The 23,167-nt window shown below is 43.2% G+C and overlaps 1 protein-coding gene across 6 annotated transcripts in view; it reads left to right on the top strand.

The window, feature by feature from the left end:
- LOC132384979 (protein AF-10-like) overlaps positions 1–23,167 on the top strand; it is a 379,099-nt gene that overhangs the window by 316,013 nt on the left and 39,919 nt on the right. For all 6 annotated transcript variants that reach the window (XR_009509047.1, XR_009509048.1, XM_059956683.1 and 3 more), the window contains 2 exons: positions 8,089–8,177; positions 12,674–13,062. Coding sequence is in view for 4 of the 6 variants with exons in the window: in XM_059956683.1 (XP_059812666.1) it covers positions 8,089–8,177; positions 12,674–13,062 (478 nt within the window). In the remaining 2 variants the exon portion in view is untranslated. The remainder of the gene's footprint in view (positions 1–8,088; positions 8,178–12,673; positions 13,063–23,167) is intronic.

The following is a 23,167-nucleotide window of genomic DNA, read 5'->3' as shown; positions in this document are numbered from 1 at the left end:
TTGTTGTTGCTATCTGTGTTGTGTATTGTGTTCTTGTTTTGAACATTGTGGGCATACTATGTTGGCATTGGAATGTGTGGCAACACTTGAGGGCTGCCCCCAGGACACCCTTGGGTGTGTTGGTAATGAATGCAAATGACACATTTCACTGTATGTTTTGATGTACACATGACAAATAAACATGAATCTTGAATTTTGACTGCAAAGGATACTTCAGTCTTACATTATCCCTCCCACTATACCAGGAGTTTGGCTTGATGTAGCCTTCAGACTAATTGTTAGCTGTTAGTTGAAGGTGTTCAGCCTCTTACTTACCCCTGTGCAGTTAACATTTACCCTTTAACCCACAGTGTTTGACATTTTCTCCATAACCTTTGAACTCTGAAATTGTCCAGCAGTATAGCCATTGAAAATAGTATTTGAGATGTTGCCAGAACCAAACAGCCTGAGTTATAGGGAAAGGTTGGCAGCCTAAGACTTTTTCTTTGGAGCAGTAGGTAGCCTTATAAAAATGTATAAAATGATGAAAGGCAGAGATAAAGTGAATGTACACAGGCTGGAGGATCAGGCAGTATCTGTGGCGGGAAATTGGCAGTTCAACACCCTGCTTCGAGGCTAGTGTTCGTGGTCCTACTGTATTGTCCATCAAAGCCTGTCAGAAAGCTTGAGCCCCAGCTAAGATGCCACCCATAGTTGACTCACATTCTTGCTGTCAAGGATTATACATAAGAGCACAAGAAATAGGAGCAGGAGTAGGCCATCTGGCCCATTCAACTTGCTCCACCATTCAATAAGATCATGGCTGAGACACAGTCTCAAGACTTCTTTTCAGAGCGGGCAGCGTCGAGCGGGCAGCGGAGTCCGTGGAAGCAGAGTCCTGGGCTTCGGCTAAGTGGGCTTCGGCGTAAGGGGACTTCGGTAAGCCTGTGTGATTGCTCGCTGAGGGGAAGAAGGTAAGGTCGCTAGGTGCTTTTTAGACTTATTCTATCAATCCAGTTCAGGTATGGGGGAGACAGTCAGAGCAGTGGTGTGCTCCATATGCAGTATGTGGGAGGTCAGGGTCAACACTGTTGTCCCTGATGACCACACCTGCAAAAGGTGCATCCAGCTGCAACTCCTATCAGCCCGAGTTAGGGAGTTGGAGCGGGAGCTGGATGAACTACGGATCATTCGGGAGGCAGAGGCAGAGATAGATAGGAGTTATCAGGAGGTAGTCACACCAAAAAACCAAGAAGTAGGCAGATGGGTGACGGTCCAGAGAGGCAGGGGGAGCAGGCAGAGAGAGCAGAGCACCCCTGCGGCCATTCCCATTAACAATAAGTATACCGTACTGGATACTGTTGATGGGGATGACCTACCAGGAATGAGTTGTAGTGGTCCTGCCTCTGGCACAGAGGTTGAACCCTCAACTAGAAAGGGGAGGAGGGAAGAGAAGACAACGATAGTTTTAGGGGATTCTATAGTCAGGGGGGCAGATAGGAGATTTTGTGGGGCAGATCGGGAGTCTCGGATGGTATGTTGCCTCCCTGGTGCCAGGGTCCAGGACATCTCAGATCGGGTGCAGGCTATTCTTGAGAATGAGGGCATGAACCCAGATGTAGTGGTCCATGTAGGGACCAACAATGTAGGTAAGGTGAGTGAGGGGGTCCTGCTTAGAGAGTTCAGGGAGTTAGGAGTGAAGCTGAAAGGCAGGACCTCCAGGGTGACAATCTCGGGATTGCTACCTGTGCCACGTGCGAGTGAGGCGAAGAATAGAATGATTATGCACATCAATACGAGGCTGAGAGCATGGTGCAGGAAGGAAGGGTTCAGGTTTTTGGATAATTGGTCTTTGTTCCAGGGACATTGGGATCTGTTTCGAAGGGACGGTCTACATCTGAACCGGAGGGGTACTAACATTCTTGCAGGAGTGTTTGCCAGTGCTGCTTGGGGGGGGGGGGGTTAAACAAGATGTGCAGGGGGCAGGGATCCAGATCCAGAGGGTTGGTCAGAAGGAGCATGGGGTTGAATGTGTAGAAGGTTTGGGTGATCTTGAGAAGGTCATCAAAATTCAGGGTGCAATTAGCCCGATGGAAGTTCAAGGAGCTGGGTTAGGTACAGTCGACAGTGTTTTAAGCAAAGAGAGGAGGAATGGGCTCAGAATTCTATACTTGAATGTGTGTAGTGTCAGAAATAAGACAGATGAGCTTGAAGCTCAGATGAAAATGGGGAACTACGATATTGTTGGGATAACGGAGACATGGCTGCAAGGGGATCAGGCCTGGGAATTGAGTGTACCAGGGTATACGTGCTATCGTAGAGACAGAAATATGGGAAGAGGGGGTGGGGTGGCCCTGGTGGTGAGGAATGAGATTCAGTCCTTAGCAAGAGGTGACTTGGGAACAGGGGAAGTGGAGTCTGTGTGGATTGAGCTGAGGAACAGTAAGGGTAAAAAGACCCTAATGGGTGTTGTGTACAGGCCCCCAAACAGTAGCGTGGATATTGGGTACAAGTTGATTAGGGAGTCAACATTGGCATGTGCTAAAGGTAATGCAGTCGTTATGGGAGATTTCAACATGCAGGTGAACTGGGAGAATCAGGTAGGTGCTGGACCCCAGGATAGGGAGTTTGTGGAGTGTCTAAGGGATGTATTTTTGGAACAGCTTGTGCTTGAGCCAACCAGGAACAAGGCTATTTTGGACTTGGTGATGTGTAATGAACAGGAATTGATAAGTGATCTTGAAGTAAAGGAACCATTAGGAAGTAGTGATCATAACATGATAAGTTTTTATCTACCATTTGAGAGGGATAAGGGCAGATCAGAGGTGTCAGTGTTGCAATTAAATAAAGGAGACTACGGAGCCATGAGGGAAGAGCTGGCCAAAGTTAAATGGGCGGATGCCCTGGCAGGAAAGACAGTGGATCAGCAGTGGCAGATATTCTTGGGGATTATACAAAAGATGCAAAAGCAGTTCATTCCAATGAGAAGGAAGGATTCAAAGAGAGGGAAGGGGCCACAGTGGTTGACAAAGGAAGTCAGAGGTTGTATAGCATTAAAGAAAAAGAAGTATGACAGGGCTAAGATGAGTGGGAATACAGATGATTGGGAAAGTTTTAAGGAACAGCAGATCTTAACTAAAAAAGCAATACGGAGAGAAAAAATCAGGTATGAGTTCAGTCTAGCCAGGAATATAAAAGGGGATAGCAAAAGCTTTTTTAGCTATGTGAAGAGAAAGAAGATAGTTAAGAACAATGTTGGCCCCTTGAAGAATGAATTGGGAGAAATTGTTATGGGAAACAGGGAAATGGCAACAGAATTTAATGCGTACTTTAGATCTGTCTTCACCAGGGAGGACACAAGCAATCTCCCAGATGTATGGATGGGCCAGGGTCATAAGATATCAGAGGAATTGAGACAGATTGACATTAGGAAAGAAACTGTGATGAGTAGACTGGTAGGACTGAAGGCTAATAAATCCCCGGGTCCAGATGGTCTGCATCCGAGGGTTCTAAAAGAGGTGGCTCAGGAAATTGCGGATGCATTGGTAATCATTTTCCAATGTTCCTTAGATTCAGGATCAGTTCCTGAAGATTGGAGAGTGGCTAATGTTATCCCACTTTTCAAGAAGGGAGGGAAGGAGAAAACGGAGAACTATCGCCCTGTTAGCCTAACGTCAGTCGTGGGGAAGATGCTTGAGTCCATTATTAAGGACGAAATAGTGGTATATCTTGATGGCAGTAATAGGATTAGGCCGAGCCAGCATGGATTTACCAAGGGCAAATCATGCTTGACTAATCTGTTGGAGTTTTTTGAGGGTGTAACAAGGATGTTAGACGAGGGTAAGCCAGTGGATGTAGTGTACCTAGATTTTCAGAAGGCATTCGATAAGGTGCCACATAGGAGATTGGTGAGTAAAATCAGAGCTCATGGCATTGGGGGCAGGGTTTCAACATGGATAGAAAACTGGTTGGCAGATAGAAAGCAAAGGGTAGCAGTGAATTGGTGTTTCTCGGACTGGCTGGAGGTGACTAGTGGGGTACCACAGGGCTCTGTATTGGGACCACAGCTCTTTACGATTTATGTCAACGATTTAGATGAGGGCATTGAAAACTATATCAGCAAGTTTTCTGACGATACTAAACTGGGTGGCAGTGTGACATGCGAAGAGGACGTTAGGAGAATACAGGGAGACTTGGATAGGCTGGGTGAGTGGGCAGATACTTGGCAGATGTCATTCAATGTGAATAAATGTGAAGTTATCCACTTTGGAAGCAGGAACAAGAGGGCAGAGTATTGTCTGAACGGTGTAGAGTTAGGTAAGGGAGAAATGCAAAGAGACCTAGGAGTCCTAGTTCATCAGTCAATGAAGGTGAATGAGCAAGTGCAACAGGCAGTGAAGAGGGCAAATGGAATGTTGGCCTTTATTACAAGGGTAATTGAGTACAAGAGCAAGGATGTCCTTTTGCATTTGTACAGGGCCCTGGTGAGACCACACCTGGAATATTGTGTACAGTTTTGGTCTCCAGGTTTAAGGAAGGACATTCTGGCAATTGAGGAAGTGCCGCGTAGATTCACTAGGTTGATTCCTGGGATGGCAGGGCTGTCTTACGCAGAGAGATTGGGCTTGTACACACTGGAACTGAGGAGATTGAGAGGGGATCTGATTGAAATATTTAAGATAATTAAAGGATTTGATAGGATTGAGGCAGGAAATATGTTCCAGATGTTGGGAGAGTCCAGTACCAGAGGGCATGGATTGAGAATAAGAGGTCAGTTATTTAAAACAGAGTTGAGGAAAAACTTCTTCTCCCAGAGAGTTGTGGAGGTGTGGAATGCACTGCCTCGGAAGACGGTGGAGGCCAATTCTCTGGATGCTTTCAAGAAGGAGCTGGATAGATATCTGATGGATAGGGGAATCAAGAGATATGGGGACAAGGCAGGGACTGGGTATTGATAGTGAATGATCAGCTATGATCTCAGAATGCCGGTGCAGACTCGAGGGGCCGAATGGTCTACTTCTGCACCTATTGTCTATTGTCAGTCAACATGATCGTGACTCGGATCAACTGCAAGCAGAATGCAGAGAGCAGCAGCAGCCACCATATCTGACCTGTTCTGGTCTCACAAAAATCTTTGACTCCTTTAACTAAGGCCCTCCCTGCATCTCCATTCTACTTCTGACACATGATTGTATGCAAGCTTTGATTTTAACAAGTTCACACAATGAATTAATTGGGACATTATTAGACCGGTATATTGCTAATTTAGTTTTGTTAGTTGTTTAACACTATAAGATCACTTGTCTTTGCTGGTTTCATAACAAAGGATCGAATGAACCTTTATTGATTTGGAAATTCATTATTTGGAAGCGCGTCGCACAGTGTTGATTACCCTGGCTTAGTCTCTCAGTGGTTTTGGTTTGGTTTGAAGTAACTACTACTTTTTGTCAGCAAATAAAATCATTCCCTGTGGCTCACTCCCTCGGGCTAGCAACTACTTATCCCTAAACTTGACTACATAATCTAAATCTGAATTTGCTTTTACTACGCCCCAACCCACATGATGAATTACTATAATAAATGCGCCACAAAATACAAGACAGGCAGAAAATAGATACATGGCTCCTACAATCCAAAAAAATACTTACATGGCTTCTATAGCCGGGTTATCCCCAACAACTTTCTCACTGGAGCAGAAACAATCAGTTAGATTAATTGGAACTATTCAACTAACATCAGAAACAAATCACATCCCAATCAACAAGTAGATTTAAACTGCAGTCATATCGATTTTAATTCAGAAAGTGCTACGACATAAGAAGATAACATAAAACACATGAACAGGAGTAGGTTGTTTGGCCCATTGAGTCTCCTCCACCTTCAATTAGATTACGGCTGATCTGGCCGTGGACTTAGCTCCATCCTATGCCTGACATGTGATGGCCTACTTCTCATGTTCATGTGTATAATCCTTGACATTCAGCCGTAGTGTAACAGATTCAAAGGGTTTACAGTGCAGATAAACAAATAAGGTGGAAGAGCTGAGAGATCAAAAGTTCATCTTTATCATACAAGAGGTCTGTCAAGTGCTTTATAACAGCAGGATAGTTCAAGTTCACGTTTATTGTCATCTAACTATATATATATGTAACTAAATGAAATAATATTCCTGTGGACCACAGTGCACCCACAAAACAAATTTCATGCACAGCACATAAAACAAAATATTACCACAAATAAGTAAATAAAATATAATTCAAAAATGCATGTAGTGCGCAGCACAGGTAAACAGCTGGCTGTTCTAGTGACAAGACCTCAGTGGGGGCAAGGCATTCATTAGTCTCTCAGCATGATGGAAGAAGCTGTTACCAGTCTGGCAGTCCTATTCTTGATGCTTCTGTACCTCATTCCTGATGGTAGTGGGTCAAAGAGATAGTGGGATCAGTGGTAGGGATCACTTCCTGTGCAAGGCTTCTGATATATCTCACAAATAGTGGGGAGGATGACCGTGGTGATCCTCTCAACGGTTTTTACGATCCTCTGTAAGGTCCTTGAAGTTGTCCTTGAGCCTGGTGATACGTGTTTCAAGTCAAAATTAATGATTAAATGAAAAGGAAAGTCACAGCATCTGGCACCCCTGCAACAAAAGATCCCACTGGCTGAATCCAACCCTATCCAAGGGAACAAAAATTCAATTTCTATTTAAGAAAATGGCCACACCATATTTGTTAGGACATCCCAAAGACCTTCACAAACAACTTGTATTATTTGTAAGGTATATGATGTGGGAAAGTATAAGCTGTGAATCTGGCCACTGCAAGATCCAGCAAATGCAAATACCATGAACAACGGAACTTTTGCACTTTCTCTGAATCTGTTTGTCTTTTTATGCTATCTGATGTAAATACAAATGGAATGATCTGTGTGGATGGCATTAAACCAAAGCATTTCACTGTATCTCAGAGTAACTCACATACAAAATTCCGGAGGAACTCAGCAGGTTAGGCAGCAACTATGAAGGGGAATAAACAGTCAATGTTTCAGTCCTGCTGAAGGGTGTCAGCGCCACCACAGACGGCTGTTGTAAGGTGCTCTCATGCTCCATGCTCTCTTCTCACTCTACCATGATACAGGAGCCTTAGAATTCACACCACTGGGTTCAGGAGCAATTATTACCTGCTCAACCATCAGGCTCTTGAACCAGAGGGGATACCACTCTCCCCAACACTGAACTGTTCCCACAACCAATGCACTGACTTTCAAGGACTCTTAATCTCATTTTATCAATATTTATTGCTTATTTATTTTTTTATTATTATTATGTTTGTTTTTTTTCTTTGTATTTACTGTAAATGCCTGCAAGAAAATGAATCTCAGAGTTGTATATGGTGGCGTATATGTATTCGAAGACCTCCATTGGTCAAGGTTGACCGTGGGTGTTGAATACTAGCTTGTCTAGATACACAAGCCTGGACAATACAATATGGAGAGCGAGCTGTTGCCCATGTAGCAAGCTCCCCCTCTCCACGCAGCTGATGAACCCAAAGGGACAGCAGAGACCGATACAGTTTGGCACCGGCAGCGTCGCAGGAGTTGCCAGTTAGCGTTGAACTCAATGTAGGACTGCCTTAGGGACTCCACCTCCAGATTTTTCCTCGGGGTTTGCTCCCAATGCCTTTCCCATGAGTGGGCATAGCTGCAAGGCAGCGGAGGTTTAAGATCAGAGATTTCCTTCTAGATGAGCTGCCAACTATGGTTGATGAACACCATCTGTCAGAGTCAATTGGTCTTAAGGTGCCAGTGACCTGCCTTGGCCCTTTCTCTTGTCATTAGAAATGGTCCCCTGGGCTTAGTAGCTAAGCCACATGCGAAGGCAAGGAGCTGGATTTGGTTGTCAAAGGCTATTTGAGATCATTTAGAGGGAGCTTATCCCCATTACCACCCCCGGTTATAACAGCCTTAAGGAACCTGAAATATATGTACTTTGATGATAAATCTTACTTTGAACATCAATTGTTTATTCCCCTGCATTTGGTGTGTGTTACTCTGGACAATAATAATAAACCACCCAATTAATCTGTTCATTTTCCCTCTTTTTTCTGGGTACAGCCTGCAGCTCCGAACTGCTGAACAGCAGTAAGAGTCCTCCTTCGAAGAGCAGCTTCATAACTGAGAACTCTCTCTCTGCATCATCAGAGGTATTTAACAAGCTGTCGGGGAAGATCTGTTGCCTTCCACAGCACGAGACATTGACATGTTACAGTTTACAGTATAGCAGTATAAAGAGATAGCCTTCTGCAGCATGATACAGTGACCTATTACAGCACACCACTAATGAGACAGCCCCCTGCTTAGTAAATAAAAGTCCCAGTCACCTGGAGGACCCTAGAACAAGGAGGTGTAAACTACATATTAGTGATATCAGTAAGTCGTTCCTTACACAGGCGAGAAAGACAGCTGGATTTATTTTTAGAATAAGTAGTTCAAATGAAGGGTCTAAATGAAAATATTAAAACATTTCTCTCAAGCAATTTTGTCAAAAGCTTCAGGTCAGCCACAATATGATTGAGTAGTGCAACAGGCTCTGATGATTAAACAACTTTCTCCTGTTAAAGATTTAAAGATTAGTTTTAAAGAAACATACAGTGAAATATGTCATTTGCTTCAGCAACCAACACAGTCCGAGGTTGTGCTGGGGGATGGGGGTGGGGTGACAGCCTACAAGTATCATTATGCATTCGGCACCAACATAGCATGCCCATGACTTACTAACAAACTCATACCTTTTTGGAATGTTCAAGAAAAGCAGAGTGCACGGAGGAAACGTAACCACAGGTGAATGCACAATCTCCTTACAGAACCCACTTATAATCCCATTAAAACCTACTTTGGGTTTCAGTGGCATTTTAAGAGAATTAATCCCAATGAGTCATGGCTGGTTTATTTTCCCTTTCAACCCCATTCTCCTGCTTTCTCCCATAACCTTTGATGCCTTACAGCTGGCCCAGAACATTGTTTGTGCTCCTCAGTAGTTTCCTCCCGCTGGCCCCTCTTCACTTCACCTCTTTCTTTCTGCCATTTCCAGCTTGCCCTTTAATATATCTGTTAATCCACCTCAAACACACTCCACTCTCTGGGCCGAGAGGTTTCTGCTGAATTCTGTACTAGTGACCAACTTCTGTGTTGCATGATATTTATTGCCAACACTGTATCACTCTCTGAAGTTGGAGGTGGGGAGAAGAAGATGGAGGAGTGTGTATTATTCAATAGGGTATCGTACACTAAACAAAGTCAATTTACTGCAGCTGGTATATTTCATTAGGAGTTTGAGGAGATTTGGGGTTTGTCAACTAAAACACTCAAAAGCTTCTACAGATGTACTATGGAGAGCATTCTGACAGGCTGCATCACAGTCTGGTATGGTGGGGGGGGGGGGGGAGGCTGCTACCTCACAGGATCGAAAGAAGCTACAGAAACTTGTAAAATTAGTCAGCTCCATCTTGAGTACTAACCTCTGTAGTATCCAAGACATCTTCAAGTAGAGGTGTCTCAGAAAGGCGACGTCCATTATTAAAGACCCCTGTCACCCAGGACATGTCCTCTTCTCATTGTTACTGTCAGGAAGGAGGTACAGAAGCCTGAAGGCACACACTCAGCTTCTTCCCCTCTGCCATCCAATTTCTGAATAGACATTGAACCCTCGAACACTCACTCACTTTTTTAAAAATTTCTGGATATAAAAATCTATCAAATTTCACAACATATGCCTGTGATACTAAACCTGATTCTGAAATAGTCTATTTATAATAGGAAGGATGTGGAAGCTTTAGAGAGGGTGGAGAGGAGATTTACCAGGATGCTGCTGGAATAGCGAGCATGTTTTATAAGGAGAGGTTGAGTGAGCGAGGGCTTTTCTCTTTGGATTGAATGAAGGTGAGAGGTAACTTGGTAACATTGCATCTCCGTTTATTTTCTGATCCTTAGGATTCTTCCGGGCATCAAGAATAATGAGCAGTCTTAATTCTAAGATTTCTGTTTATTGAGTAGAAAAATACTTGTATACTAAATAAAGAGCTGAGAAACAATGCTAAGAGGTGTAAGACAAAGGAATAAATATAGGAAAGAAGCCAAGATGGCATTTCTGAAAAATCTATCACTTTTATAGATAAGATAAAGAAATTCCTTAGATAGGAATGAACTAATAGGCTACATAATTAAAACAGTTACATCAGAATCAGGCATGTCGTGAAATTTGTTAATTTAACAGCCGCAGTCCAATGCAATACATAATATAGAAGAAAAAGAAAAAAAACAATAAATAAGTAAATCAATTACAGTATACATATATTGATAGATTAAAAATTGTGCCAAAAACAGAAATAATATATATTTAAAATGTGAGGTAGTGTTCACGGGTTCAATGTCCATTTAGCAATCAGATGGCAGAGGAGAAGATGCTTCCAGGGTGCCTTGAGGTGACTTGTGTGACAGAAGAACTCTCAATTATATCATGTGGGTAATGTGTTAATACTTATCCAATGAAAAATGAGGATGGTGATAAACCATCAGTTAGTTGTGATACTGCTTTCTGGCAGTGAGTGTGAAGATGCATGAATTTGTTGGAAAGCACAATTCTTATAAGGAGTATTATTAAAAAATCAGTGGTTTCCAACAAGGTGTATAAGATAAGAGACATGGATAGAGTGGACTGCTTTTTCCCCAGGGCTGCTATAGCTAATACAAAAAAGCATAGTTTTTAAGATGATTGGAGGAAAGTATAGAGGGTTTATCAGAGATAGGTCTTTTACACAGAATTGAATTGAATTCACTTTATTACTTACATCCTTCACACACATGAGTAAAAATCTTTACATTACATCTCTGTCTGAATGTGCAATGTGCAATTTATAGTAATTTGTAATAATTTGTATGTACAGCAGGACAGTCAATATAACATAGAAATACAGTTGTGTCAGCATGAATTAATCAGTCTGATGGCCTGGTGGAAGAAGCTGTCCCGAAGTCTGTTGGTCCTGGCTTTTATGCTGTGGTACCGTTTCCCAGATGGTAGCAGCTGGAACAGTTTGTGGTTGGGGTGACTCGGGTCCCCAATGATCCTTTGGGCCCTTTTTACACACCTGTCTCTGTAAATGTCCTGAATAGTGGGAAGTTCACATCTACAGATACATTGGGCTGTCCGCACCACTCTCTGCAGAGTCCTGCGATTGAGGGAAATACAGTTCCCATACCAGGTAGTGATGCAGCCCATCAGGATGCTCTCAATTGTGCCCCTGTAGAAAGTCATTAGGATTTGGGGGCCTATAACAAACTTCTTCAACTGTCTGAGGTGAAAGAGGCACTGTTGTGTCTTTTTCACCACACAGCCAGTATGTACAGACCACGAGAGATCTTTGGTGATGTGGATGCTGAGGACTTTAAAGCTGTTTACCCTCTCAACCCCAGATCCATTGATGTCAATAGGGGTTAGCCTGTCTCCATTCCTCCTGTAATCCACAACCAGCTCCTTTGTTTTTGCGACATTGAGGGAGAGGGTGTTTTTGTGACACCACTGTGTCAGAGAGATGACTTCTTCCCTGTAGGCTGCCTTGTTATTGTTTGAGATTAGGCCAATCAATGTAGTGTCATCAGCAAATTTAATTAGCAGAATAGAGTTGTGGGTGGCGACACAGTCATGGGTATACAGAGAGTAAAGGAAGGGGCTAAGGACACAGCCCTGAGAGGCACCTATGTTGAGGGTCAGAGGGGCAGAAGTGAGGGAGCTCACCCTTACCACCTGCCGGCCATCTGACAGGAAGTCCAGGGTGCAGCTGCAAAGGGCAGGGTCAAAGCCGAGGTCTCTGAGCTTCTTGTCAAACCTGGATGGAACTATGGTGTTGAATGCTGAACTGTAGTCCAAGAACAGCATTCTCACATAAGCATCGTTCTCCAGATGTGTAAGGACGGTGTGTAGAGCAGTGGCTACTGTGTCGTCTGTCGATCGGTTGTGTTGGTAAGTGAATTGTAGAGGGTCCAGTGTGGGTGGTAGCAAGCTGCAGGTGTAGTGGATGAATTGAATGCATGCCAGTGGTGGCAGTAGAGGCAGATACATTAGGGACATATAAGAGACTCTTAGATCAGCACATGGATGATAAAAAATGGAGGGTTATGTGGGACGGAAGGATTAGATTGATCTTGGAGTAGGTTTAAAGGTTGGCACAACATTGTTGGCCAAAGGACCTGTACTGTGCTGTAATTTTTTATGTTCTAAGTTCTGTGTTTAATAAAGGCCGTTTCTCCTTAAATGTGTTCAATAATGGGGGAGGGCATTGCCTATGATGGACTGGACCATATCCACCACTTAGAACATACAACCTAGAACCTAGCACGTTACAAGCCCTTCCCCCACAATGTTGTGCCATCCTTTTAATCTAGTCTAAGATTAACCTAACCCTTCTTACCTTTTGTAGAGATTTCCATTTTTGAGTATTGGTGTTAACAGACCAGACTGTGATGAAACCAAACCAGACCAGACTGTGATATTCTCCACTGCGTATCTATAGAAGCTTGTCAAAGTTTAGCTGACATGCCGAATCTGCACAAACTTCTAGGAAAGTAGAAAACCCATTTTATAGAAACATGGGTTGTTACTATTTATTATTAAAGGGATTATGTGAGTTTCTCTCTCTTTCTCCAGGATCTCCACTCTGGTTGCCACAGCAGAAGCAGCTCATCTTCGTCCCTGCAGAGCACCCCACCTCCTGCCCTGCCACTTCTGCAGCAAAGTCCGGTCTCCCTCCAGCTCCCAGGAATGGCCGGAATTTCGCAGCCAGTCAACGGGTTGGCCAGGACCTGCGTGGGAAACCTGGGCAGCGGTGTTTCCACGGCGACGACCACTTTCTCATCTACACCCATGATGACTGGGATGATGGGAGGCCCCCTGGGTTCCCAGTTGGCCAGCAATGGTATTGTCGGTCCTCTGAATGGCGTGAGCCAATCATCTGCATCTGTGGCATCAATCCATAACTCCCTCGCACATACGTCTGCACCCATTAATGTTCCACCAACAGCTGGCCTTTGTCACAGGTCAGATTGCCTCATTTTTCAGTAACCAGGCAGACCTTATTTGAACAATACTGCCTAATGTGTGCATTTGTTCCTAATCAAATACTAACATATATTGTTTCAGTGAAGAGAGTTAGGAAGTGTTTCAGATTAATTCTTCTTGGGCAGCCCCAAATCAGCATGTAAAAAAAATGTTTACATTTATGTGGTGCCTGTCACTTCCCTCTCATTGAAGACCATCAGAATCAGTTTTATTATTATTGACTTAGAAAGCGTGAAAGACATAAAACTATAAACTGCAAAAATAAAAATAAATATACATATTGGCTGCCATTAGGGAGAAGGTACAGGAGCCTGAAGACACACATTTACCATTCCTGCAACCCTCTGCCATCATATTTCTGAAGAGTCAATGAACACTACCTCACTATTCCTCTTTTACATTATTTATTTATTAATATGATGATTTATTGTAACATTTAGTATTTTTATGTCTTGCCTATAGACCTGTCATAAATCAACACCGGCTGTTGGCATGGTGGCATCAGCGCTGGACTTCGGAGCGAAGGCTCCCAAGTGCGAATCTAGCCGGCTCCAAAAACCTGGAGAGGGATGGGCTTCGCCAGGTTTCAGATGCCCAAGACACGCCGTACGATGAGCAATCACCAAAAAGATCGGTGCTTGTCATGATGGCGCCCTGACGACTCCAGCAGGAGTTAAGGGCACACACACACAAAACACATTTTATGACAAACGTCAGTCATAATAAATGTGATCTGATTCTGATAAAAAGGGAGTAACAAGGTACCGTTTACGGGTTTGTGGGCTGTTTAGAAATCTGATGGCAGAAAGGAAGAAGCTGTTTTTGAATCATTCAGGCTCTGCATCTCCTCCCAGCTGGTAGTAACAAAAAAAGAGCATGTCCCTTATGCTGAGGGTTCTTAATGATTGATACCAAATTTGGAAGTTAAGTCAGGACTGCAAGTTCCTACTAATAGCAAAGTGATAATGAACCGATAACCTATTGCAGTGAAGTCCAGAATTTATTAATATTCCTACATTTCCCTTAATATCAGTGGCTTTCATCCGCATCTCAGGGTATAGTTAGGAGTCGACTACATCCTTTATAAATTTGTTCAAAGACCTTTCTGGCACTGACAGAGCTAGTAATTTTTTTATCCATTTTGAAGTTATCTCTGAACTACAAAGAATTGGCTACATTGGTGGTTCTGAAATCATATTTAGGTCAGGCCATGTAAGGATGGCAAATTTCATAGAATATAGGACATTATACAGTACAACACAATAAAGGCCCTTTGACCCATGATGACCCTTTAACCTGCTCCAAAATCAAACTAATTCTTCCCTTCATTTTTCTTTCATCCATGTGCCTATCTAAGGAACTCTTAAATGTCCTAATGTATCTGTCTCTACCACCACCCCTGGCAGCACACTCTACCCACCCAGCGCTCTCTGTGTAAAAAAAACCTTACCACCAACTTTTTCCCTATACCTTTTCCAACCACCTTAAAATTATGCCCTTTCATTCCCTTTCCTAATTCTTCTGTTAGTGAATCACTTTAGTTTTTTTATGCCATTCCAGTTGTTCCTAGAAGATCACAAGTAAAGATGCCAGATTTGTTCCCAAATTATTTACATACAACACACACAAAATGCTGGTGGAACGCAGTGGGCCAGGCAGCATCTATAGGGAGAAGCACTGTCGACGTTTCGGGCCGAGTCCCTTCACCTTCGTCATGTCCTGATGAAGGGTCTCAGCCTGAAACGTCGACAGTGCTTCTCCCAATAGATGCTGCCTGGCCTGCTGTGTTCCACCAGCATTTTGTGTGTGTTGTTGTTTGAATTTCCAGCATCTGCAGATTTCCTTGTGTTTGCTAATTATTTACATTTCGGCTTTCCCTGGCTGCTGTGATAAGACTTGAAGGAATGTTTCTGGATCATAATCCAGGCCTTTGTTAACAATCCAATAACATATCTACTGTGCTATTGAATCCATAATGCCATGGACATAAGAGCAGAATTAAATCATTCAGCCCTTCGAGTCTGCTCTACCATTCCATCATGGCTGATTTATTATCCTTGTCAATCCCATTCTCCTGCCTTCTCCCCGTAACCCTTTGACACCTTTACTAATCAAGAACCTATCAACCACCCCTTAGATATACCCAATGAATAGGCCTCAACAGTTGTCTGTGGCAATGAATTCCACAGATTTACACCCTCTAGCTAAAGAAATTCCCCATCATTGCATAACATCAATGACCTTGGCTGGTCTGGAATCACACATCGAACAGAACGGGGAAAAACAGCAGGTCTTCCTCACTAAAGGATGTTTTGGGTTCATTATTGGATTTGTAAGGCAGGCCGGTGCTTTCCATTGCTCTGACAGGCCAGGAGAATCAAGAACAATATAATGACCACAACATACAGCAAACCCTACCTATTCAAACTGCCTCATCTTTCAGTTCATCTCCTTCCCTCTCCTTCTCATGGGCATTCACTTTCATCTACTGCTTGACCAGTTTGGAGACTATTCTGCATGGCTTCCACCAACATTGTCCTCTGTGCTTGAGCTATTGGAGAGATATAATGTGTGTGTGGGGGTGGGGGTAGGGGTGGTTAATGTGGGTAAACTAATGCTTCTGGTACATTTTTTCAGCTTAAATACAACGCCTTTAACTGATATAGCACCATGAAACCAGTTAAACATTACACAGCATTTCACAGTGGCAACAGAATTTTGATTCAAAATTGTTTCAATAATGATTACTCTGGATCTGATGCAGCACAAAAGGTAAAAGAACACAGTAATAATAAATAAACAATAAATATAAATACTGAAGATACTTATATACATTGATTGTATGTCCTTAAAGTGACGCTAGATACAGGAGTGTCTATACAAAAAGTGGCTCTGATACAACATCATAAAGTAGTGGTGGTTGGGGGTGTGGAGGAGTAGGTTAGTGGGAGGAGGTGTTGATTTAATCAGCCTTACTGTTTGGGAAAAGTAACTGTTTTTGAGTCTGCTAGCCCTGGTGTGGATGCTACATTTTCAAGAACATCTTGAAGGAAGTGAGGAGAGCTCAGGCTTAGGGCTGAAACCCAGAAAGGTATGGAGACCACAAGGGATCCTCCGGAAACCAGTACTGGAGCGCTCCCTGAAGGTTGTAGAAAGTGATGGAGATCAGGTGTGGCAAAGTCCACAAAGGGAATTAAATATAAATGTTGAAACCGAACAGTTGCTGGACTTGGAGCCTGTGTAAGTCAGAGAGCAATAGCTGACGGATGATTGTTTCTTTTTATTTAGAGGTACAGCACGGCAATTGCCCAGTGGTCCATGCCACTCAATTACACCATTGTGACCAATTAAGCCTTACCTCATTTGAAGTGTGGGAGGAAACCAGAGCACTCAGAGGAAATCCATGTGGTCACGGGGAGAACATACAAATTCCTTACATACAGCAGCAGTAATTGAACCCGGGTTGTTGGCCTTGTAATAGCATTACACTAAACGCTGCACTATCATGCCAGCCATTGAAGATGTCTCCTCCCTAATGTTCTCTCCTCCTTTATAACGCTCCTTAAAACTATTAACCATGCCACTTCAATTGTAACTTGTGAGTCAGGATATGAGTTTCAGATACACTCATATGTACAAAGTAATATAAAACTGGGGAGCATGAAATTGTTAAATCTCCAGAGCAACACACACAAAATGCTGGAGGAACTCAGCAAGTCAGGCAGCATCTATGGAAATGAACCTAAGAAGGAAGGGGGAAGATGCCAGAATAGAAAAGGTGGTGGTGGGGGAGGGGGGAGGAGGCTAGCTGCAAGGAGATTGGACCGTGGGAGAAAGGGAAGGAGGAGGGTACCCAGGGGAAGAAATAGGCAGGTGAGAGGAGGTAAAAGTTAGAGTGGGGAATAGGGGAAGGAGGGGGGGAATTAGTTTTCCAGAAGGAGAAATTGATATTCATACTATCATATCAAATCTCCAATATACAAGTACAATTTTTAAAAATGTAATGAGAAGGATTACATGAGAAGCCTGAATATTCAAAAAGGTGTCTTATTTCTAATCAGCAAACCAACCTGATGATTCATCTGAAATAATCAAAGTTTAATATGTCTTTCTGGAGTTTGATGATTGCTCTGGGTGTTTTAATTTGAATTTCTATCAGCAGTGAGTAATTGCTGCCCCGTGGCAAACAGTATGGTGCGGAGTTATGCAAATGAGGATCTATATGCTCAGAATTAAATTAGAACTCAAGTGCTATTTAACCAGAGTGCAGGAACACGAGGAGCTGGACCCTGAGCTGACTGACAATCTGTGAGACCGTCTGGGAATGTGGAGAGAGATTCAGATGTTGCTTCTTATTGTCACATGAAGCAGGCTGCCAGCTCTTGTTTGGTAATAAAGAAAATAACACCTCAGAGAATCTTCTGGCCCAGAAAGCGGTCCACTTTGCCCACTGTGCCCAGTATGGTTTGTGCTATCCAATTAGTCCCAATCCCTGCTGTTTCTCTTTGCTTTGTAATTTTTTTCTCCTGAATTAATTTACCCAATTCCCTTCTGTAATTTATTATTGAACCAGTTTCCATCACCTGTTAACACAATTGGGCTGCACAAACAATGTGTTTTTCAGGTTCCATGTTTCCTCAGTGGGTGGAAGGCCACTTGGTCCATTGACTCTATTCTAGCTCATAGAGCAATCTTACTCAGTCCATTAGTGTTCCTTGGGATCTTTTACTTTTAACCAAGAGCTTTAACTCCAGAAGATCATAGGGCACCACAGTAGCATAGCAGTTAGCGCAACTTTATTACAGCTTGGGGCATTCCAGAGTTCAGAATTCAATTCCTGCACCTTCTGCAAGGAGTTTGTACATTCTCCTTGTGAGCATTTGGGTTTCCCCAGGTGTTCCGGTTTCCTCCCACAGTCCAAAGACATACCGGTTAGTAGGTTAATTGGTCATTGTAAGTTGTCCCGTATTTAGTTTAGTGTTACACAGGTGGGTTCCTGGGCATTGCAGCTTGTTGGGCTGGAAGGGGTCATTCCATGCAGTATCTGTAAATAAAAATAAGATAGCATCTCTCCTGAGGACAACATCAGAGTACCTACAATATCTTTTGTTTCCATTTTGTGACCTTCAAGATTCAGAGTATTTGGACATGATGTGTCCACTTTGCACCTAACAAGCCAATGAGAGAAGGCGCTTACGTCAAGGTGCTGTAGTAGCCACTGCCCACCACCAGATGATCACAGCGAGCTCTATTGCAACCAGAGCTCCCCCTAATGGCAGTGGATGAACTCGTCCTTCAAATTCCCACAGAACCATCAATCTGTGATGTACATTTTTGTTCCCTAATTCTCCTTCTCACCTGGCTTCAAGCTGCAATTCAACGCTTGTTTGTTTCTAGCACTGTAGCATAGCAGCTAGCGATATGCTTTACAGTGCCGGCGATCACAGTTCAATTTCTGCCGCTCTCTGTAAGGAGTTTGTATATTTTATCTGTGACTGAGTGGATTTCCTCTGAGTGCTCTGGTTTCCTGGCATTCCAAAGATGTACAGGTTAGTAAGGGTAAGTAAGTTGTGGTCCATATGTTGGCACTGGAAGTATGGCAATACTTGCAGACTGTCCCCAGCACATCTTCAGACTGTGTTAGTTGTTGACACAATACATTTCACTGTATGGTTCGATGAATATGTGACAAATAAAGCTAATTTATAAACCTTTTACTTCACGAAGTATTGAGCCTTTGGGATGACTTGTATTCTTTCTACCAGTCTTGCCTCTTCACTGGTTTATGATAGATCCCAATGTCCATATTTATTAAAAACACTTGTGTGAACCAGGAAGTCTGTAACCTGCTCCAGAATATACTCAGAAATCTCTGTGTTTCTCAAGATTTGGTCTCTTGGACAGCACCAATGCTAAAATTACGGCATCAATTAATGATCTAAAGTCACATGTTCATCAAAACGTACAGTGAAATGCATATTTGTATCAACTACCAACACAGTCTGAAGATGTTCTGAGGGCAACCTCAAGTGTGGCCATGCTTCCAGCGCTAAATAGCATGCCCACGACTTAGTAACCCTAACTCATGTGCCTTTGGAATATGGGAGGAATCTGGAACACCAGGAGAAAAATGGGGAAAACATATAAAACTCCTTACAGACAGCAGCAGGAATTGAACCCCGATCATCTATGATGTAAAGTGTCACACTAACCACTCCGGTACCATGTCTACCACCTCCCTGGCAGCCTCCCTCTCTCTTATATGCCCCCTAAAACTAATATCTCCGACTGAACTCATAGACCACATGCTCTAATATTCCCTAAATGGTTTGATCTCAAGTTGGGTTTAGTAAAGTTGATGTGATATTTCACTGCATTAATGATGGTTATACATAGAACATGCATCAGTACAGCACAGGAACAGGCCCTTTGGCCCATAATGTTCTACAAACCAATTAAATTAGTAACAAATGGCTAGCTGAACTAATCTCTCCTGCCTACACAATGTCCATATCCTTACACTTTCCTCACATTCCTGTGCCTATCTAAATGCCCCTTAAAAGCCCCTAATGTTTCTGCCTCTAACACCACATCAGGCAACACATTCCAGGCACCCACTGCTCTCTATGTAAAAGAAAAACTTGCCCCTCACATCTCCTTTGAAATTACCCCCCTCACCTTAAATACACATCTTCTGGACATTTCAACACTTGGAAAAAGTTATTGTTTGTCTACTCTATCTGTCCCTCTCATAATCTTATAAACGTTTTATCAGATCTCTCCTCAGCCAACGCTTCTTTACAGGAAACAACCCAAGTTTGTCCAACCTGTCATTATAGCCCATGCCCCCTAACCCTGGTAAACCTCTTCTGCACCCTCTCCAAAGCCTTGACATTCTTCCTGTAATGGGGTGAACAGACGTGACTAGATGCAATACTCCAGTCACCAGATGTGGCCTAACATGATTTTTATAAAGCTGCAACATAATTTTGTGAACTCAGTGCCTTGACTGATAAAGGCAAACATGCCATTTGACTTCTTAACCACCCTATCAACTTGTGTAGCCACTTTCGGGGGGCTATGAACTCGGACCCCAAAATTCCTCTGCTCATGAACGCGATCATGTGAAAGATTGTTGTACAAGAAAGGTTAGTGTGTTAAGCTGTAGAGTGGCAACATGCTGTTCATCCAAAGTTGTTACTTAGAATGTAGCTGATAAATAATGTAATTTCTCAAAAAGCTAAGTTCACTCTTTGAAGCATTAACCATAGAACACTACAGCACAGTACAGGCCCTTCAGCCCTCCATGTTGTGCAGACCCATATATTCCTTAAAAAAAAGTACTAAACCCACACTACCTCATAACCCTCTATTTTTCTTTCATCCATGTGCCTGTCCAAGAGGCTCTTAAATACCCCTAATGTTTTAGCCTCCACCACCATCCCTGGCAAGTCATTCCAGGCACTCACAACCCTCTGTGTAAAAAACTTACCCCTGATGTCTCCCCTAAACTTCCCTCCCTTAATTTTGTACATATGCCCTCTGGTGTTTGCTATTGGTGCCCTGGGAAACAGGTACTGACTATCCACCCTATCTATGTCTCTCATAATCTTGTAGACCTCTATCAAGTCCCCTCTCATCCTTCTACGCTCCAAAGAGAAAAGTCCCAGCTCTGCTAACCTTGCTTCATGTGACTTGTTCTCCAAACCAGGCAACATCCTGATAAATCTCCTCTGCACCCTCTCCATAGCTTCCACATCCTTCCTATAATGAGGAGACCAGAATTGAACACAATACTCTTAAGTGCGGTCTCACCAGAGATTTGTAGAATTGCAACGTGACCTCTCTACTCTTGAACTCTTGAATTACTTACATTGATTAATACAGAAAGTGACTGAATTATTAAGGAACCCTATTGAATAGCCACCTGAACAAAAGATTTGGCAAAATTTTACAGCATTTTTTGCAATCTCAAGACATAAGCATTTTAAATCTATTGAAGTGTAATTAATGTTTTACCTAGAAACACAGCAACAAGTTTGCACACACATATAAATGAGTATGCCCAGGTAGTGTAAGATGGTGATGTTGGTAAAGGGGGTAATGTTGACCAATGTGCTGTGAAGAACATTTAACATTGAGCTCAGAGGGCAGATGTGGCCATTGTTTCAACCAAGTCTTGCCACCCCCAGCTTTTCAGGAGAAGGAATTTTCCATGGTTGCTCCAGTTTCCTCCTGCAGTCCACAGTCTCACAGTCCAAAAATGTACCAGATAGGTTAATTGGCCATAGTCAATTGTCCTGTGCTTGGGTTAGGGTTAAATCAGGATTGTTGGGGTGGGTGGGTTGCTGGGCAGCGTGGCTCAAAGGCCAGAAGGGCATATTCCATGCCGTATCTCTAAAAATAAAATTTAATGCAAAGAACTGTGAGGTGATGCACTTCGGGGAGACAACCCAGGGTAGGACTTACACAGTGAACGTAGGGCACTGAGGAGTGTGGTAGAACAAAGGGATCTGGGAACACAGGTCCGTAATTCCTTGGAAGTGCCAACTGAAGTAGATAAGGTCGTAAGGAGAGCTTTTGGCATGTTGCTGTTCATAAATCAGGGCTTTGAGTACAGGAATTGGAAGGTTATGTTTAAGTCGAATTAGATGTTGGTGAGGCCTAATTTGGAGTATTGTGTGCAGTTCTGGTCTTTACCTACAGGAAAGATGTCAATAAGCTTGAAAGAGTAGAGAGAAAATTTACAAAGATGTTGCCAAGAGTTGAGGACCTGAGTTATAGGGAATGGTTGAATAGGTTAGGACTTTATTCCCTGGAATGTAGGAGAATGAAGTTGATAAAAGTTTATAATTTTTTTTAGGGCCTTTCTTCCCCTTAGGTTGAGTGAGACCAGAGCTAGAGATTATGGTGAAAGGTGAAATATTTACCTGAGTGGAAGCCTCTTCACTCGGAGGTTGGTCTGAGTGTGGAATGATCTGTCAGCAGAAGTGTGGATGTGGGTTTGATGCAACATGTAAGAGAAATTTAGATAGGTACATGGATGAGAGAGGTATGGGTGTCTATGGTCTGGGCTAGATGGACTAAAAGAGCTGTTTCTGTGCTGTATGACTATGTCACTCTGTTGGTACTGGATTGGAGTGGCACCCTGGATTATTTGATCATGCAAACTTACTTTATTAATATTTAATTGTTCCACTTATTTTAGTCTTGGGCATTTTTATTCTTTCTGGAAGGTGCGTGTCAAGAGCTAGCACAGCATCTACTGCCCAGCCCTTGGGAAGTTGCCGACTTGAACTGCGGCTGCCCTTCAGGTGGAGGTACACAGTGCTGTTGGCCAGGGAGATCCAGGAGTTAGTTAGTCTGTGTTTGTACTGGTGCTTATAGGAGAGAAATGGTGGTGGGGTAAGAGATTTAGGGCAGGTGAGGGGGTTGAGAGTTAGCAAGCCAAACCAGTGGAAAAGGCAGATTACAGACTGGGTTGGAGTTTCAGGTCCTCACACGGGGTGTTGTGGCAGCACCCTCATCCTGTCATTAAACTGATATGCACACTTCAACACACTGATCCAGGAAACATGCCCAGTCCAGCACTGCACCCCTCATACATAAACAAGGTTACAGCCAAGGACAGACAGGCAGTCTTTTATAAAATAAGTATGGGGTAACTCATTCATTTCTCTCTCTCTCCCCCTCCCTCTCCTTTCCTCTCTCTCTCCCCCTCCCTTTCTCTATCTATCTCTCTCTCTCCCTCTCCCTTTCTCTCTCTCTCCCCCTCCCTTTCTTTATCTATCTCTCCCTCTCCCTTTCTCTATCTCTTTCTCTCCCCCTCTCCCTTTCTCTATCTCTCTCTCTCTCTCTCTCTTTCTATCTCTGGCTGTCTCTCTCTGCAAAAACTGTTTCTTTCTCACTCTCCTTGTAGTACCATGTCTGTGCCCTGCTGGTAACCCCTCTCAGTCTCCAGGTGTTTTCACCATCATTAGCTACTCCATGTAACATCTACCCTGGCTTTTGAGGAATGCTCTCTGACCCTCTCCCAGGGTGGAAGTGCATCTTTATATAAGCAGTTGCTTCTCTCCAGATGAC

Source organism: Hypanus sabinus, chromosome X1, assembly GCF_030144855.1.
Source record: "Hypanus sabinus isolate sHypSab1 chromosome X1, sHypSab1.hap1, whole genome shotgun sequence".
Lineage (NCBI taxonomy): Eukaryota > Metazoa > Chordata > Chondrichthyes > Myliobatiformes > Dasyatidae > Hypanus > Hypanus sabinus.
Note: the sequence above shows the minus strand (reverse complement) of the source record. Positions and strands in the feature narration are given on the sequence as shown.